The 18014-nt window shown below is 47.2% G+C and overlaps 1 protein-coding gene across 1 annotated transcript in view; it reads right to left on the bottom strand.

Annotated features, from left to right (window-relative positions):
• Positions 1-17021, bottom strand: part of MTHFD1 (methylenetetrahydrofolate dehydrogenase, cyclohydrolase and formyltetrahydrofolate synthetase 1) — a 66400-nt gene extending 49379 nt beyond the window's left edge. Inside the window, exons 1-8 of the mRNA XM_033136578.1 lie at positions 16871-17021; positions 7723-7807; positions 6715-6774; positions 5387-5440; positions 4565-4701; positions 2906-3006; positions 1794-1930; positions 741-852 (exon numbers count right to left, since the gene is read on the bottom strand). Of these exons, the coding sequence (XP_032992469.1) occupies positions 741-852; positions 1794-1930; positions 2906-3006; positions 4565-4701; positions 5387-5440; positions 6715-6774; positions 7723-7807; positions 16871-16911 (727 nt within the window). The 5' untranslated portion in view covers positions 16912-17021. The remainder of the gene's footprint in view (positions 1-740; positions 853-1793; positions 1931-2905; positions 3007-4564; positions 4702-5386; positions 5441-6714; positions 6775-7722; positions 7808-16870) is intronic.
• Positions 17022-18014: the final 993 nt, after the last annotated feature.

Here is an 18014-nt window from a genome sequence, read left to right as displayed (position 1 = left end):
CTATGGAATTTGCTCCTGTAAGAGGCAGAGATAACTACCAAATGGCATTTCTTTAAAGGAGGATTAGACAAATTCAATGGAGAATAAGGCTCTCAATGGCTACTGTGCGCTGACTCCACAGTTTGAGGCCGTAGCGGATAGCTCAATTGGTTAGAGTGCGGTGCGGATAATGCCAAGGTTGCAGGTTCAATCCCTGTAAGGGACAGGTGCATATTCCTGCACTGCCCGGGGTTGGGCTGGATGATCCTGTCGGCATCCGGGGGTCGAACGGCCAGACGGCTAGCCCCCAGCTGGACCGTCTCCTTCCAGCCGTCACGCTGCAAAGATCCCTTGACCTCTGGTGCGACATAAATCAGTGACCCAAGTCTGCTGACATGGGCACACTTTACTCAGCAGAGCAAATTGCGCAACAAAAAGAGGCTTGAGGCTTGTGATGACATACTAGCAAACTACGGATTTTATTACCATAAATCAGAAACATGTCGTCCCTCTCCTTGCCGCCTCTTCCGAGAGAAAGAGAGTAAAGCTAACTAAAGGTGGAATGGAAAATTCCAACAGATCCTCAGGGTCCCTTCCAACTCTATGATACCAGTTGCTAGAAACCACAGGAGGGGAGAGTGCTCTTGCTGGTTTCCCACAGACATCTGGTTGGCCACTGTAAGGATAGACAGGCCGTTGGCCTGATCCTGCAGGCTCTTCTAATGTTTTTGTTTCCCAGAAGCCGCTTTTTAAAAAATTACCTGGTATGTGGTTGATTCCACAGTCGATCACTACCGCGCCAGGTTTGATCCAATCGCCTTTCACCATCTCTGCCTTGCCAGCAGCAACCACCAGGATATCCGCTTTGCTGACCTGCAAACAGAGCTTGCATCAACCCAGGGGTCACCAGGCAGGCTCTACCACCCTTCCCTCTTGCTCAGTCTCTCTTCTACCCCACCCCTTTAAAGCGAATACTCTTATTTTAAAAGAAACGTTTAAAGACAGAGAGAAGAGAAGGACCCAGTGGTGGCTGGAGTCCATTAGGACTGCAAGGCCCATCCTCTTGATCCCATGCTTGATGGGGATGTAGGAGAGGGCCTTCTCGGTGGCTACTCCCAGACTCTGGAACTCCCCTCCACTTGAGAAGTCAGACTGGCGCTGTGCTATTTTTATTGTAATTATTTGTACAGTTATTACAGGTTTTTATATAATTATAAACAGTATGTGTTGGTGTGTGTGTGTTTGTGTATACATACATGTGTGTGTGGATATTGTTTAACCCCCCCCCCAATGTTTTAGCTGTTCCCATCAGGGGAGAAAGTGAGCTATACAGTGGTACCCCTGGTTAAGAACTTAATTCATTCCGGATGTCCGTTCTTAACCTGAAACTGTTCTTAACCTGAGGTACCACTTTAGCTAATGGGGCCTCCTGCTGCCACCGTGCGATTTCTATTCTCATCCTGAAGTAAAGTTCTTAACCTGAGGTACCACTTCCAGGTTAGCAGAGTCTGTAACCTGAAGTGTTTGTAACCTGAAGCGTTTGTAACCCAAGGTACCACTGTAAATAAATTTAGAAGAACAACAAGAACAGGAAGAGGAAGAAGTAAGGTGTAATGCAGGAGGCCAACAGTAGGTGGAGCCAGAGCCAATGATGGGCAGAGCCAACTAATCCTAGCTTTGTCCCCTGCACCCTTCTCTGCTGACTTCTACAAGGAAACGATGAATAGGGTGGTGATGCGATCGACTACTGCAACCGACACAAGATAGTATCATCACCAAGGCAACTTTGTGCAAGATCAGCCTCCCGGCCTTACCTCCTCAGCCAGGGAGGCTGTCTTCGAGTGGCATGTCGTCACGGTCGCGTGGTTCCAGAGCAGGAGGTCATGCATCGGAGCGCCAACTATCTTGCTGCGACCAATCACCACGGCTCTTTTCCCTGCCACCTGAACACCTGAAACACAGAGCTCACAACTTAGTTCCACCTGCGTGGTAATGACATATTTCAGCCTCTAGGGCTTGTGGGATTCCACTGCTCCCCGGGACCTACTGCATGAAAAAAGCAGAAGCTACACCACTGAGCCACTTTGCTTCCCCACAGGCGGGCTGGCATCTTTTTCCTAATCTTTTTTTATATATAATTTTTATTTATTTTCCATTTAATATTATACATTCACACCATCATTATCCACAATACCGCCCTGGCCCTTTACAGCCCAACGACTTCCTTCCCTCCCGCCTCATGGCTTTCAAAATTAACCTTTATTATCATTGCAATTTATACGTTTTCCAATTCTAATTACGCTCACTACTGAACGGCTCAAAATTTAAATATAGAAAGACAGAAAATTTCTCATTGCAAGTCTTCAAACAGCCCTGCTAGTGACGTTAATTGCTTACAATAATCTTTCAGGTATCGCATAAATTTACTCCAATCCCTCTGGAATACTTGATCGTGCTGGTTTTGGATTTTTCCTGTCAGCTTCGCCAGTTCTGCAAAGTCCATCATCTTCACCTGCCACTCTTCTTTCGTTGGGACTTTTTGTTATTTCTTGTTATAATTCTTGCCGCAGTTGTTGCAGACATAAACTGTCTTTTATTTCCCTTGGTATCTCTTCACCCACTATACCCAGTAAAAAGGCTTCTGGTTTTTTTTAACAAAAGTATTTTTAAACCTTTTCTTTAACTCATTATATATCATTTCCCAGAAAGCCTTTACCTCTTTGCAAGTCCACCCCATGTGGTAGAAGATACCTTTCCTTGCATTTCCAGCACTCATTAGTTCTTGTCTTGTAGATTTTTGCCCTTTTGCCTAATATTTTGTCCCTAGCACAGCAAAACTTTGCACCAGGACCTTAATTCTTCCCGGACCTCTTTCACAGTAGCATCTTTACCAAGGAAAGAGGCCACGTGGCTTTTCCTTGCTCACCTGTCTGCCTGATCAGCTCCATGCATCCTTTCGGCGTGCAGGGGATGAAACAGTCTCCGAGGTCGCCGCGTGAGAGCTTCCCTGCGTTAATACTGCTCAAGCTGAAAAGGTGAGAACAAAGCAGCGGTGGTCAGCGGTCTCTGAGGAAGGAAAAAGCTGGCTGGAATTCTATTCCCTCGTTCTAAGTCTGGGGCAAACTGAAGCGCAAGCTCCTCTGGAAATAAATGAATGGGGGGGGGGAGATGCAAATGTTATCTGTTCCAGAAGGTGCAGGCATCCGGTTCTGGACTGAAATCCCTTTGCCGTATACGGTATGCTTGTGATGATAGAGACCTGAAACCTTCTCACTTCAGTAGCAAACATCATCAGTAGCAAAGATCTCACTTCAGAAGCAAATATCACCAGTGTCAAAGAATCATAGAATAGAATCATAGAGTTGGAAGAGACCACAAGGGCCATCCAGTCCAACCCCCCTGCCAAGCAGGAAACACCATCAAAGCATTCCTGACAGGTGGCTGTCAAGCCTCCGCTTAAAGACCTCCAAAGAAGGAGACTCCACCACACTCCTTGGCAGCAAATTCCACTGCCAAACAGCTCTTACTGCCAGGAAGTTCTTCCTAATGTTTAGGTGGAATCTTCTTTCTTGTAGTTTGAATCCATTGCCCCATGTCCGCTTCTCTGGAGCAGCAGAAAACAACCTTTCTCCCTCCTCTATATGACATCCTTTTATATATTTGAACATGGCTATCATATCACCCCTTAACCTTCTCTTCTCCAGACTAAACATACCCAGCTCCCTAAGCCGTTCCTCATAAGGCATCGTTTCCAGGCCTTGGACCATTTTGGTTGCCCTCCTCTGGACACGTTCCAGCTTGTCAGTATCCTTCTTGAACTGTGGTGCCCAGAACTGGACACAGTATTCCAGGTGAGTTCTGACCAGAGCAGAATATAGTGGTACTATTACCTCCCTTGATCTAGATGCTATACTCCTATTGATGCAGCCCAGAATTGCATTGGCTTTTTTAGCTGCTGCATCACACTGTTGACTCATTGATTCTTCAACACCAACTGGTCATGTTGTGGACTGGTACTGTTGCGCTGATACCTGTTTACCGTCTCCCAAAGCAACTACTCTACTCCGAACTTCAAAATGGAAAGCGTAATGCTGGTGGTCAACAAAAGAAGTTCAAAGACTCTCTCAAGGCAAATCTAAAAAAAATGTAGTATAAACACCAACAAGTGGGAAACACTTGCCTGAGAGCGCTCCAATTGGAGAACTGCCTTTATCAAAGGTGTCAAGGGTTTTGAAGACGCTCGAACTCAGGATGAAATGGAGAAACATGCTAAGAGGAAAGCACGTTTGGCAAACCCTAACCGTGATCAACTCCTGCCTGGAAACCTATGTCCCTACTGTGGAAAGACATGCGGATCCAGAATTGGCCTCCGCAATCACTTAGACTCACTTATAAAACCGTGTTTATGGAAGACAATCTTACTCGGCTACGAGAGATCGCCAAAGAAGAAAGAAACCTTCCCACTTCAGTCTCCTCTCCAGGCAGTTCTCCGGGATTCCAGACACAGGACATTCCTATTTCTACCTGGAAATTGCCTACAAGGCAGATGCTCTACCGCTGACCTTTGACCCTTCTGCAAGCTTACCCGTCCACATCCTTTTCAGGTGCCACAGAATTGGTTACTTTCTCCGTGTTGATGGGCTTGTTGGTATCCAAAGGCAATTGTACTATAAACCCATGAACAGCAGGGTCGTCGTTCAGATTGTGAATGCATCTCAGCACCTGTTCATTTAAAAAGAGGAACAGGATGGGGGGGGGGCAATTAGAAAGAAACAGGTGAGGCTCTGCAACAAAATGTTGCAGCATAGCATTCTCCTGCTCAGTGTTCCAGACTGCCATTCTGTCTTCTATTCCCCACTGCTCCCCACATCTGTCAGCATTTTGTGCCTACTGAGAATGCTAACCCAGCATGCTAGTCCTCACTGAGCTGTTTTGAACCTTCTGGTTTTTTTTTTCTACATGTGATGCATGTGTATAGTTAGGGGGCTTTTTGGGAGGGGTCACAGGAGGATGGACACACTTACGTCCATTAAAATATTTGAATTATCCACTGATGTCTGAGGGTCACTCTCACATCTATCCCTGAGGAAGTTTAGAAATAACTCCTCTGTACGAAAGCAGGAAATTACCCATCTAAACAACAATATGGTTCTTTCTACACTTTAATTTTGTATCTCATAGAATCGTTCTCTCTCCTGAACCTCCCAATATGCAGCTTCATAGCACAACAGCAGATGACAGGAAGGTCACAGGTTCGATCCCAGGGACCTCCCAATTGAAAAAGGTCTCAGGGAGCAGAAGGTTTGGGAATCGATGAGGCACTTTCAGAAGAAACCGTGATCCGGCAAATGCAACAGGATCTCCCTGTGAAACCATAAGAGAGATTCGTAAAGCAAAACGGGGTTACCTCGGCTTCTGTTGCAGTGCTTGGCAGCTTGATGTGGTTGGCACTGATCCCGATCTGGAAAATAAAATAAGAGAGCAAAATAGAAATCTAATGTGACTCTATGAATTGTGATGTGATTAGATGAAAAGCAGCCAAGTAATTTTTCTCATTCTGATGGCAGAACTGAGCCGAAACCAAAGGCTCCCTTCTTCTCCCCCGCCACATGCACAGAAATGGACCTTGCTCTGGGCAACTTTTCCAGAGAGGGAAAGTGTTTGCCCACTGGGCAGGATAACACGTTGCCAAGGCAACCAGGAGACATGCGCCGTCTTCTCACGCCGTGATGTGAAGGTGGCTTAGCCGTCCACCATCAACAAGGCAGTGTGCGGCGGCAAGAGCATGTCTCCACTTTGCCCTCTTTCTCCCTGGTCTTGGGATATAAACAGAAATAATATTCTGAACATTTTGCCTTTCATAGAATCATAGAGTTGGAAGAGACCCCAAGGGCCATCCAGTCCAACCCCCTGCCAAGCAGGAAACACCATCAGAGCATTCCTGACAGATGGCTGTCAAGCCTCCGCTTAAAGACCTCCAAAGAAGGAGACTCCACCACACTCCTTGGCAGCAAATTCCACTGTCGGACAGCTCTTACTGTCAGGAAGTTCTTCCTAATGTTTAGGTGGAATCTTCTTTCTTGTAGTTTGAATCCATTGCCCCGTGTCCGCTTCTCGGGGCAATGGATTCAAACTACAAGAAAGAAGATTTCTTTCTTTCTTTCTCACTGTGACTTTCCGTGGAGGCGCTTATTTGGAGCAGCTGGGAATCAGGGCAGCGGCCACAGATCGGTGGCAGACCATAATGTTCCGGGAAGGGATGTAACCCAGTAACAAGAGCGTCTGCCGTTGATGCGGAAGGTTCAATCCCCAGCATCTCCAGGAAGGGCTGGGATAGATGCCCTATCTGAAATCTGGCTGCAAGTCAGTGCAGGTAATACTAAGCTGGATGGAGCAATGGTCTGGCCCAGCACATGGCAGCTTCTGATGTTTCGAACTCACTCCCCCATGCAGATTGGCCATCCTGTTGCCCATCACAACGTTCCTCCCATAATACTGCATCCTTTCCATGTGCCGCTGCCACAGCCAGGAACGGTGAGAGGAGTGCAGAACTACCACATGGCGCTGAAACAACACCCAGGTGCTCTCCCCGAGTCACTGTTTCCTGGGCTCTGACGTGGTCCACCAGACTAAAGCCACTGGGCCTCTTGGCCTTTCTCATCAACACCCAAGTGAAAAGGGGGAATGAAACACTCCAGAGAATCCTACGCTATTTGGGTGCGTGGGTAATATTACCTCAGCAGCGGCCTTGAGTTTCATGCTAATGTAGAGATTTGAATCATCCCGATCGCCAACCTTTAGCAGGAGGGAGAGACAGAGGGAGGGAGGGAGGGAGGGAAAAATCACAGATACGAGGCAATTTATTGGTTTATTTTTGGTTCGGTTCCCAAGATAACTTAGCTCAAGGAAGCCCACGAAAGAAAAGTTTCTCGCTCCCCTTGTGTAACCACCGACATGGTGTATCCTCGCACCCCAAGCTCATCCGGAGGATTATGGGACCCTCCTTTAAGGCATGCAGTGGTATGGAAGAGGGAACCTCACACAAAATTAGCAGACCTCCCGGTTTGGGGCAACCCCGCCCTCCCAACAACAGGCCTCCATACCAAATCCCACATTACGCAAGGACCACCCGCTTCCTCACGTTCCACTTCGGTCACTGAAATTCCAACTGGGGGAATGGGCAGTAGCAAATGGGGGGGAAGGGTTAAGAAGAAGAGAAGAAGAGTTTGGATTTGATATCTCGCTTTTCACTACCCGAAGGAGTCTCAAAGCAGCTAACATTCTCCTTTCCCTTCCTCCCCCACAACAAACACTCTGTGAGGTGAGCGGGGCTGAGAGACCTCAAAGAAGTGTGACTAGCCCAAGGTCACCCAGCAGCTGCATGTGGAGGAGCGGAGACGCAAACCCGGTTCCCCAGATTACGAGTCTGCCGCTCGTAACCACTACACCAAACTGGCTCTCCTCACCCTCTGTAAATTTTAATTTCCTCCTCCCAAAGACTGCTTCACGGGTAATAAGTGGTATTTCAAGACACAAAGTGGCCACGGACTGCATTGTCCTAGACAGGCCTATGCCAAAGTTTCAGATTTTGATATATAATACAGAAAAACTATATTTGCCCGAAATTCTGCCCAAAACATCTGGAGGACATCAAAGTGGGTGAAGGATGCTGCAACACCTGACCCCGTGAGCATCTGCTTTAGATGAAAACAAACCTCAGAAATTGTAGATAGAGCCACTAACCTGTAGAATTGCGAGGCCTGGTCTGAAACCCGGGACTCTCTCCTTCATTTCTGCCACTTGGCTCTTGAGCCTCTGCCTCACTTGCCTAGAAAAGGAAGAGACCGGAGGGAGAAAAAAAAAAAGGCAACGGTTACAAATCCAGAAGCGGGGAAAACTAGGAGAAGCAGAGTTCCAAACAGATGTGCCAGGGTTCAAACCATCTTGGAACTTCCTGGAAGACTTAATCTTGGAACCTACGTTCCCATGTTATTCATCGTGGAAGTGGGAAACGGGGTACTCCTGGCCACTACTTTGCTACTCTGCCCATAGAGGAAACTTCCCCTACTTGGCACTCTCCATGTTGTGGACTACAACTTCCATCAGCCCCAGCCAGCCTAAGCCAATGGTCGGGGTGATGGGAGGTGTAGTCCTGGGAGGCACCAGGTTGGGGAAGGCTGCCATAATGCCTGAAGGTGGATAGAAAAATTGTGACAAAGCAAAACCGTACACAGTGATGTACGAACCCAGGGAGCTGCCTTATACCAAATCAGACCTTTGGTCCACCTAGCTCAGTATTGTCCACACTGACTGGCAGCAGCTCTCCAGGGAGATGCTGGGGATTGAACCCGCAACCTTCTGCATGCAAAGCAGATGCTCTGTCACCAAGCTATGGATTCCAAGCCGCCGAGGTCCAATCACAGATAAAGCAGTAAGGAAATCCATGCATTTTCACAGAGAAACCACAATTCATTCTCATCTGTACTATATGTATGATCTCATGGATAAAAAGCTTCTTGTTCATGATATAGCTGGTCTCCAACAGCTGTTCAGGCACAAGCTAAAAAGATTAAGTCAGGCACATTCATTGTGCATTTAAAAGTAATAAGATTTAAAAATAACAGCCCCAGTGAAAACAAAATCAAATGGATCCGCCAGTTGCTGTTACAGTCACTCCTGAGGCGCACTGCACCACACCGGTTTGCAAAAATAATAATGCTCACATTGCAATGCCATCTACTGAGCACAGGGTGCAACTGCAAGTAACAGAAGCTGCTTTTGTAAATAAAAAAAGGTTTTAATTAAAGAGCATAAGTCCCATTTTCAGCCTACAGATATTCATATTTGACAAAGTACGCAGAATCTTCAACTATTGACCTCTGTTGAAAAGCGTTTTGCTTTGATTTTACAGCTTTCTGCTTCTTACTTTGCCCAACCTGGCACCCTCCAGATGTTGGGAACTAGTTTTCACATCTGGAGAGCAGCAGGTTGGCAAAGGCTGACATAGGAATGCGTTTGATACTCGCTTTACTTTTTTGAGGGGGGAATAAAAATCTGGTTCTGGCTGCAAATAAGTTAATACTCACACCTAAGTAAATTATTACTTCCACCTGGAGGAAACCAGTGTGCTACACAGATCTGGCACCAACAGATCTGGCAGATTAGGAGAACCACCACAGATTCACACCCAACCCCCACCCTTAATTTCTTTGCTAGTCCAGCACTCTAAAAAGCACCAGATGGCGCTAGATCTTGCCACCCTTTAAATATTCCATAATAATCCCCATCTGGGGCATTGTGGGAAATTAAAAGGGTGGCTAGAGCCAGCTGCCAGCACCACCCAAAACATTGTCACCATCAGGGACCACTGACAAAAGGATGCTCTCCAAGTGAGACCATTGGTCCAGCTAGCGCAGTAGTGTCTACACTGACTGGCAGCAGCTCCTTGGGATTTCAGACAGGGTTCTCTCCCAGCTATACCTGGAGATACCAGGGATTGAACCTGGGTACTTCTGCATGCCCATAAAGAAGACTGATCGCCGAAGAATTGATGCTTTTGAATTATGGTGCTGGAGGAGACTCTTTGAGAGTCCCATGGACTGCAAAAAGATCAAACTTATCCATCCTTAAAGAAATCAGCCCTGAGTGCTCACTGGAAGGACAGATCCTGAAGTTGAGGCTCCAGTACTTTGGCCACCTCATGAGAAGAGTAGACTCCCTGGAAAAGACCCTGATGTTGGGAAAGATGGAGGGCACAAGGAGAAGGGGACGACAGAGGATGAGATGGTTGGACAGTGTTCTCGAAGTGACTAGCATGAGTTTGGCCAAACTGCGGGAGGCAGTGGAGGATAGGGGTGCCTGGCGTGCTCTGGTCCATGGGGTCACGAAGAGTCGGACACGACTGAACAACAACAACTTCTACATGCAAGGTAGATGTTCCACCAAAGAGCTACAGCCCTTCTTCATCAGCAGTCACCTTCCCCAGGGCCCGTTCAGACCTGGTGTTGTCCCTTAAGATCATACTTTGTCCTTTGCCTGCAAAAGCTCCCTTGGGAGGTTGTGGACTCTCCTTCCTTGGAGGTTTTTAAGCAGAGGTAGGATGGCCATCTGCCATGCACGCTGTAGTTGAGATTCCTGGATGGCAGCGTTGGACTCTCCCCAGGGACATTCACCTGGCGCCTTCATTATACACCTTTAGGCGCCAAGACAAAAACGTTATTTTAACCCAGGCCTTTGGTTGATCTGATTTACATCTTATGCCCGTTTTAAATGTGGGATTTTTTTGGCGGGGGGGGGGGGGGTCCTACTGGATTGTTGTTTTTATTTTTATTATGTATTTTGTGGTTTTATATCTTGATTTTACTCTGCGAACTGCCCTGAGACCCCCCCAGGTACAGGGCATTATATAAATTCAATAAATAAAATAAAATAACCCTCGGGGACCCCTTCCAACTGTACAATTCTATGAATCGGCAAAATTGTTGTTGTTGTTGTTGTTGTTCAGTCGTTCAGTCGTGTCCGACTCTTCGTGACCCCATGGACCAGAGTACGCCAGGCACGCCTATCCTTCACTGTCTCTCGCAGTTTGGCCAAACTCATGTTAGTAGCTTCAAGAACACTGTCCAACCATCTCATCCTCTGTCGTCCCCTTCTCCTTGTGCCCTCCATCTTTCCCAACATCAGGGTCTTTTCTAGGGATTCTTCTCTTCTCATGAGGTGGCCAAAGTACTGGAGCCTCAACTTCAGGATCTGTCCTTCTAGTGAGTACTCAGGGCTGATTTCTTTGAGAATGGATAGGTTTGATCTTCTTGCAGTCCACGGGACTCTCAAGAGTCTCCTCCAGCACCATAATTCAAAAGCATCAATTCTACGGCGATCAGCCTTCTTTATGGTCCAGCTCTCACTTCCGTACATTACTACTGGGAAAACCATAGCTTTAACTATACGGCCTCCGCTCTTCCCCAGTAGCAAGTTGAGATCGGCAACATTATAACATGTGAATCTGTCAGCAGTTAGCATCTCCCCTGCTAACTTTTGTTTCACAATTTTTAGAGTTGAGTTGGCAGATTCCGTGATGAGCCATGAAGGACAATCTGTTCTAAATGTCAGCTAGTTAATACTTCACCAGAACCCACTCAAATATCTCCCTCGGCTGCCATGCTAGGGGAGGAAGGCGATGGCTGAAGTCCCAGTACAAGATATTACAGATGCTTCTCCCTTGTCCCAAATAATTTAAGAGAGAATGTAATTAAAATGCAATATAGATGGTACCTGAGCCTGGTCAGACTGGCAAAAATGTATAAAAACTGGCAGGAACCTTTCTACATATGTGGTGGGAGTGCAAAGAGATAGTGGGAATTCTGGGAAAAGATCTATAACGAATTGAAAAAAATGTTTAGATTTTCATTTGGGGGGGGGGAAAACCCAGAATCCTTTCTCCTAGCTTTCATGTCAGAGGAAATAAAAAGAATGGTCAGACCAATATTTATGTATGCGACTACGGCGGGAAGGTTATTGATTGCCAAAAATTGGAAAAGCAGCAGTGTCCCAACTAAAACAGACTGGCTATCTAAAACGATGGAATACTTCCATATTGCTGAACTAAGAGGGAGAATATGAGGAGATATGGTACAAAAAGTGAATAAGGAGTAGTGTAACAAGAGCGGCTGGAAGTCAAGTCACTTGGTGGGTGTCCGTGTGGGATAGCTGTGTAGGTATGTTGATATGTAAAGTATAGGTAGGTATTATATAGAGTAATGTAGGTACCGTATGTTTTATGTTATGAAAATAAGGTAGTGTGTTGTGTATGTGTATTGTGTAAATGTAAAAGTATGTGTTTTATATGTTAATAAAATGTAAAAAAAAATGTGATAGTAAATAAAAAATTGTGGGAACAAAGTACATTCTCTGGTCTGTCCTGCATCTCAGCAAGATATGTGCAAATCACATAAGCAATGTAAATCTATATATTAAATAACTTTGTGGCAACTGAAAAAGACATACAGATTTATTGTGGCACAATGAATGTAGCAAGACCAATTGCTGCAACATTTACTTCTTGGGTTTCATGCTTCTACAGCAGACTTCATCAACCTGGCATCCTCCAGATGTTTCAGACTACAATTCCCACCAGTCCTAGCCAGGAGCAGTAGTCCAAAACATCTGGAGGCAGTGTTCAAAATTCGCCAGCGCCAGGCGCATTTTGCACCTGGCTATCAGCCACTTGGGCCCCAGGTGGCGCTGTGGGTTAGACCACAGAGTCTAGGGCTTGCTGATCAGAAGGTTGACAGTTTGAATCCCTGCGACGGGGTGAGCTCCCGTTGCTCGGTCCCAGCTCCTGCCCACCTATCAGTTCGAAAGCATGTCAAAGTGCAAGTAGATAAATAGGTACCGCTCCAGCGGGAAGGTAAACGGCGTTTCCATGCGCTGCTCTGGTTCGCCAGAAGCGGCTTAGTCATGCTAGCCACATGACCCGGAAGCTGTCTGCGGACAAACGCCGGCTCCCTCGGACAATAAAGCGAGATGAGTGCCGCAACCCCAGAGTCGGACACGACTGGACCTGATGGTCAGGGGTCCCTTTACGTTTATCAGCCACTTGTGACCAAGTGAAGATGCCAGAGGGCTAGGACAGGACGGTACCTGATATCTCCACCATCTGGAGCTGCAGACACTAGCAACACATCCTGTAGAATTCTATCAGTTATATTTTATCTGCACAATCAGAATGGATTTTAGGAACCAAAATGCTATGTTTAAGCTAGATTTAAAAAATGGGGTTTGGGGACCAAAGCTCACAATTTGAAAGAGAATTAACACAGAACAAGGATAAACGTTTTTCTAAAATGTATATTTTTTTACTAGAACGGGAAACAAAAGATGAGCTGGTTAAAGCTTCAATGACACACTGGGCAACAGATATAGGACATAATATAAACTTAAACCTCTGGGAGAAACTTTGAAAGTAGGATTTGAAATATACTGCATGCGAATCACTGAAGGAGAACTATATGAAAATGATTCATAGATGGTATTTATCTCTGAGTAGGTTGGCTAAGGTGTATAAATCAGAATCAGGTATGTGTTGGAAATGTAAAGAAATGGAAAGTGCTTTTATTATATGTGGCGGACATGTAAAAAGGTAAAAGAATATTGGGAAATGATTTATAATGAGCTGGGAAAAAAAGTTTTAAATAACTTTCCCCAAAAAACCAGAGTTCTTTTCGTTAGGAAGAATCCAGACAGAAACCCCCAGATTTTAATCCCCAGAATAAAAATTATTTATGTATGCTACAACTGCAGCTCAAGTTTGTTATGAAAATTCAGCGGAGCAACTGCTGCACAGAAGATATGCAGAGGAAACTACACGTATTTAAAATGGTTTTTAATTATAGGAAAAAGAAGTTACACTAAAATTACAAAATCCCACAAACCATGACCTGGCCCAACCAGTGACCCACCGACCAGGGTACACAGAGGAGTACACAACACAACACTCCTTATACACTAAATTTACAGCTCAGTTAACAACACCTGTTGTGCTCCCTCACATCTGCAAAACTAGGTCATGAGATTTACAGTAACTTTTAAAGAGGTATACATTTTGTGGAATAATAATGAACCTTGATATCTGAACTAATCAACAGAGTTTTGTCAGCCCCAAACTGGAAAGTGAGAGAGGTCCCAGGCGAAGAAAACTGGCAACTTAAGGTGTTAGAATATGCGGAACTTAAAGGTTTAATATATAGAATAAGAGAGCAAGAAGAATATTTATTTAAAGAGGAGTGGAAAATATTTAGTGACTCTATGGAAAATAACTACATTGCTGAGAACAATGGCAGCATTAAGTTAAAAAACAACAGTGTAATTATTATTTGAGGGACGTAAAAATGGAGAACTGGCAAAAATAGTTTTAGTAAAATATGCAGGAAGAGTAAATAAACAAAATGAACCAAGGAAGGAGAGGGAGGGAAGTCCTTGCTGGATATTTAATGGTATGTAAAATGTCTGTTTTGTTTGTAAAATTGAAAATTATTATTATTATTATTATTATTTTAAAAAGAGAGGATCTAGGGGCAGCTGAAAGACTAGCAACCGTATTTCAGCATCAAATTCCATGAGCTAATGTCCACTTTACATATTGGATGAAGTCTGGGCTCAAATTCACAAAAGCTGATGCCCCAGTAAATCTGCGTCACCAAGAAGACACAGTGCTTGCTGTAACTCAGATGGGGGAGCCTATGGCCTTCCAGATGTTGGTCACAACTCTCACATCAGTCCCACAACCAATGGATGGAGATGGAGTCTGAGAACTTGAGAACTACCGTTCCCGACCCTTGCTAAGAACAGATTCACACTGGGAATTGCTTGGAAGAACACAGATACATTAATGTGAGCGTTTCAGGAACCAGAAAAGAGGGAAAGGGCACATGAACCTCACAAATAAAGGGCTAAGGCATCCCACGGGGTTGCACATTCAACCAGATGCAACTACAGTACAAGCGTTCCCTGGTTAAATTTCATGCAGGCCCAGATCCTGTAGTCGTCCAGTGCTCTTGCCTGAAGCTGTTTGCTTTGCTGGCTCCCTTGTCTTTCCACTTCTAGCGTTAAAATTGTGCAATTGAGCTGGGGGAGGGGGGGGAGAAGGGAAAAGCGGCTGGATCAGATGCCAGTTATCCACTTCCAATGCAAAATTGACAAATGAAGGTCAACCCGTATGGATTCAAGGGTGTACCAGCGGCAATAATGAAAGCAGCCCCACTAAATTAAAGCAGTCCACATTACTCAGTCATCAGCTCTGGCTGCATACAAGCCATACATTTAAAGCCAATGACTTGCCCCTGAATAATCACGGGAACTGTAGTTTACCTCCCGCGGAACTATAATTCCCAGCACCCTTCAACTAATCTACAGCTCCCTGCCTGCAAATTGCCTAGGGACGCATATGTCCAATTCACAAATAAATAACGGCAACAGCACAAGCCGCAACAAGTATTGCCAATGGTCAGGGATGATGGGAGTTGACCATATATATAAAGGACTGGGAACCTGCAGACTTGCAGGTGTTGCTGAACTACAATTCCCATCACCCCTGACCATTGGTCATGCTGGCTTGGACTGAAGACAGCATCCCATGGTTTGCATAATTTTCAGCTCCAATGCACCCCTGCACACAAGGGTAGAGATGAGCTTCAGAAAAGAGGCTGAGGGACAATGGCAAAACTCATGGTGGAATCCAATTTAACACTCACCCCATCATTTCAACAGCACAAAGATTTCAAGATCTGCCCCAATCCTCTGGAGCAGCTTGGGGAGAGGAGAGGAAGGGAGCAGTCTTTTGCACAAGCAGAAAACTTTGCACGGAAGGAACAAGGGAGGCAGCTTCTGCTCTCATGCTCCAAAGAGGTCCAACAAGCCTCCTGGGCACAGGCAGAAATCTAACAGGTGAGGTTTTGTTGTTGTTGTTGTTGTTTTGCAACATGCAGGTACAATGACAAGGGAATAAAACTAAAAGCAGCTTCTTCAGCCAAGCCCCCAGAGAGAATGAGTTTTAAAAGCAAAGGTTTCAAAAGAGGACAAACAGTTTCAGACACACACATATGATTTCAGGATCAAGGAATCAAATGTGAATCAGTCAGGGACCAGCTGCTGGGTTAATATTAAGCCAGCAGAGCAATAAAGGGAGACAGGGGTATAAGGGAAATCTCCGCAGGCCACAGCCCTCCTCCCTAGATCACACCCCTTCCTGGTCCTCTCCTAGTATTTCTACCAGGCTGGAATGTGACCCTTAGGGTGAAAATCCCCTGGAGCAGAGGTAAAATAGTAGAATTGCAGGGTTGGAAGGGAGCACGGCGGTCATCTAGTCTAAACCCTTGCAATGCAGAAATTTCTTGACCCTGAAATTAAAGAGTCTCATAGCTCAGTTGGTTAGAGCATGGTGCTGATAACGCCACAGTTGCAGGTTCAATTCCTGCATGGGAGAGCTGCATATTCCTGCGTTGCAGGGGGCTGGGCTGGATGACCCTCAGGGTCCCTTCCAACTCTACAATTCTTTGGTTCTATGCTCTAGCGACTGATCTATCCCTGACGAGTGGCCATGCTGGCTGGGGCTGATCTGAGTTGCCAGCCCAACAGCAGCTGGAGAGAGCCACGGGGCGGCTAGCCCTGCCCTGGAGGGAAAGGCCCGTCGCAGGTTCGATTTACAGTCCCATGACGCCACCAGCTTGCAGAGGCTCAGCAGCGCCGAGTCTGGCCCGTGCCTGGATGGGAGACTACCTGGAAACCGGGCATAGGACACTCCTTTGGCCTCCAGGCGATGGGGAAAAGGCGGGCGATTAAAAAAAAACAAAGCTAAAACGAACGGCAACTACATGCAACAACGAATAAGGTGGATGGAAGCGAAGGGAAATGGCACGTGGCTTTGGGGGAGTGTGCGTGGGAGGGCTCCCTCCCTCCAAGCACGAGACTCTTAATCTCACGGTCGTGGGTTCGAGTCCCCAGCTGGGAAAAAGAGCAGCTGATCCTCTGTTGTCCCTTCCAACTCTACAATTCCACGAACCTGGTGAAATCTACGCCAAGTGGCACGAAAGTCCCGCGGAACTCAGCGCGGGCGACTCCTGTCCGGACGTGCGCTGGGGCGCGCAGCAAACCCGGCAGCCTTCATCCTAAGGGGGTCTGGACCTCTTGGAGAAGTGGGGCGCAAAACACCTCCCCCCACTTACAGCCCCGGCGGCCAGGACCCGAGTCCATGTGCGCCCTAGCAGGCCCCGAGAGCGATGCATACACACGCCTTCAGCGAGCGGCTCCTTCCTTCCCGCTGCCCGCCTCCCCGCGCTCAAGCCCCGGCCCTCCCCAAACTAAGCCCCGAGGGGGGGGGGCGGCGGCGGCGACCTACTCGGAAACGGCCTTGCCGCTGATGATCTCGGCGGGAGGCATGGCGACTCCTCGGGCGAATGCAGCTCCTGCGCTCAGTGAAGCCCCGATGGTGCCTGCCGAGGGGTCAAAAGAGGCCCGGCACGCCCTCCCCGCCCCTCTGCACGAGCCACCCACGTGGCCGCGAAACTTTTTCCTCTTTTCCCCCCCGCGAGCCCAGGCCGGTCGACCCCGGCCGATCCCCGCCCGCGCCCTCCCCTCTTCGCCAGGGGCGGAGGCAGCAGCAGCAGCAGCGGTAGGAGGGAGCCAGCGGATCTCCAACGCGACTGGCCGCCTCTTCCTCCGGCGCGCCCGCCCCCTCGAGGCCCCCCGATCCGCCCCTTTGTGCGCGATCCAAGGTGCGTCGGTTCGCCCGAGCGAGTGCAGCCGCCTCCTCCTGGGTAGGTGGGGCCGGTGGTGATCGCTCGCTGCCTTTCGATATGGGGGAACAGAGGTCACGGGGTGGAAAGAAGGGTGGTTGTGTGGGACCCCCCTGACTGCTGCAGGCTTACCCAGCCCCGATCCTGTGCGCGTTTACTGTGCTGGGGAGTAAATCCTGCTTTGGGGCCGCTCCAGGGCTCCCCGTGACTTTTGGAACTGCCTACTTCAAAAACTCAGGCTGCTGGAACGGATCCCGTTCGTAACCAGAGGTACCACTGTACAGTGGAAACTTGTGTTACGTACTGTCGTCCTCGGGAACACTTCGGGTTACGAGCTCCACTAACCCAGAAGTAGAGGCTCCCAGTTGCAAACTTTGCCCCGGGATGCAAGCGAAAGTCGCACACCAGTGGTGCGGTAGCAGCAGGAGGCCCCATTAGCAAAAGCGCACCTCATGTTATGAGCAGTTTCAGCTTAAGAACGGACCTCTAGAACAGTGTTTTTCAACCTTTTTTGGGCAAAGGCACACTTGTTTCATGAAAAAAACCACGAGGCACACCACCATTAGAAAATGTTAAAAAAAATTAACTCTGTGTCTATATTGACTATATATAAAGTAATTCTCTTGAATTTTTCAATTTTTCCCACGGCACACCAGGCAACATCTCGCGGCACACTAGTGTGCCGCGGAACAGTGGTTGAAAAACACTGATCTAGAACAAATTAAGTTCGTAACAGGAGGTACCTTG

The sequence above is a fragment of the Lacerta agilis genome, chromosome 1 (genome assembly GCF_009819535.1).
Source record: "Lacerta agilis isolate rLacAgi1 chromosome 1, rLacAgi1.pri, whole genome shotgun sequence".
In the NCBI taxonomy this organism is placed as follows: domain Eukaryota; kingdom Metazoa; phylum Chordata; class Lepidosauria; order Squamata; family Lacertidae; genus Lacerta; species Lacerta agilis.
This window is presented reverse-complemented; position numbering and strand designations above follow the sequence as displayed.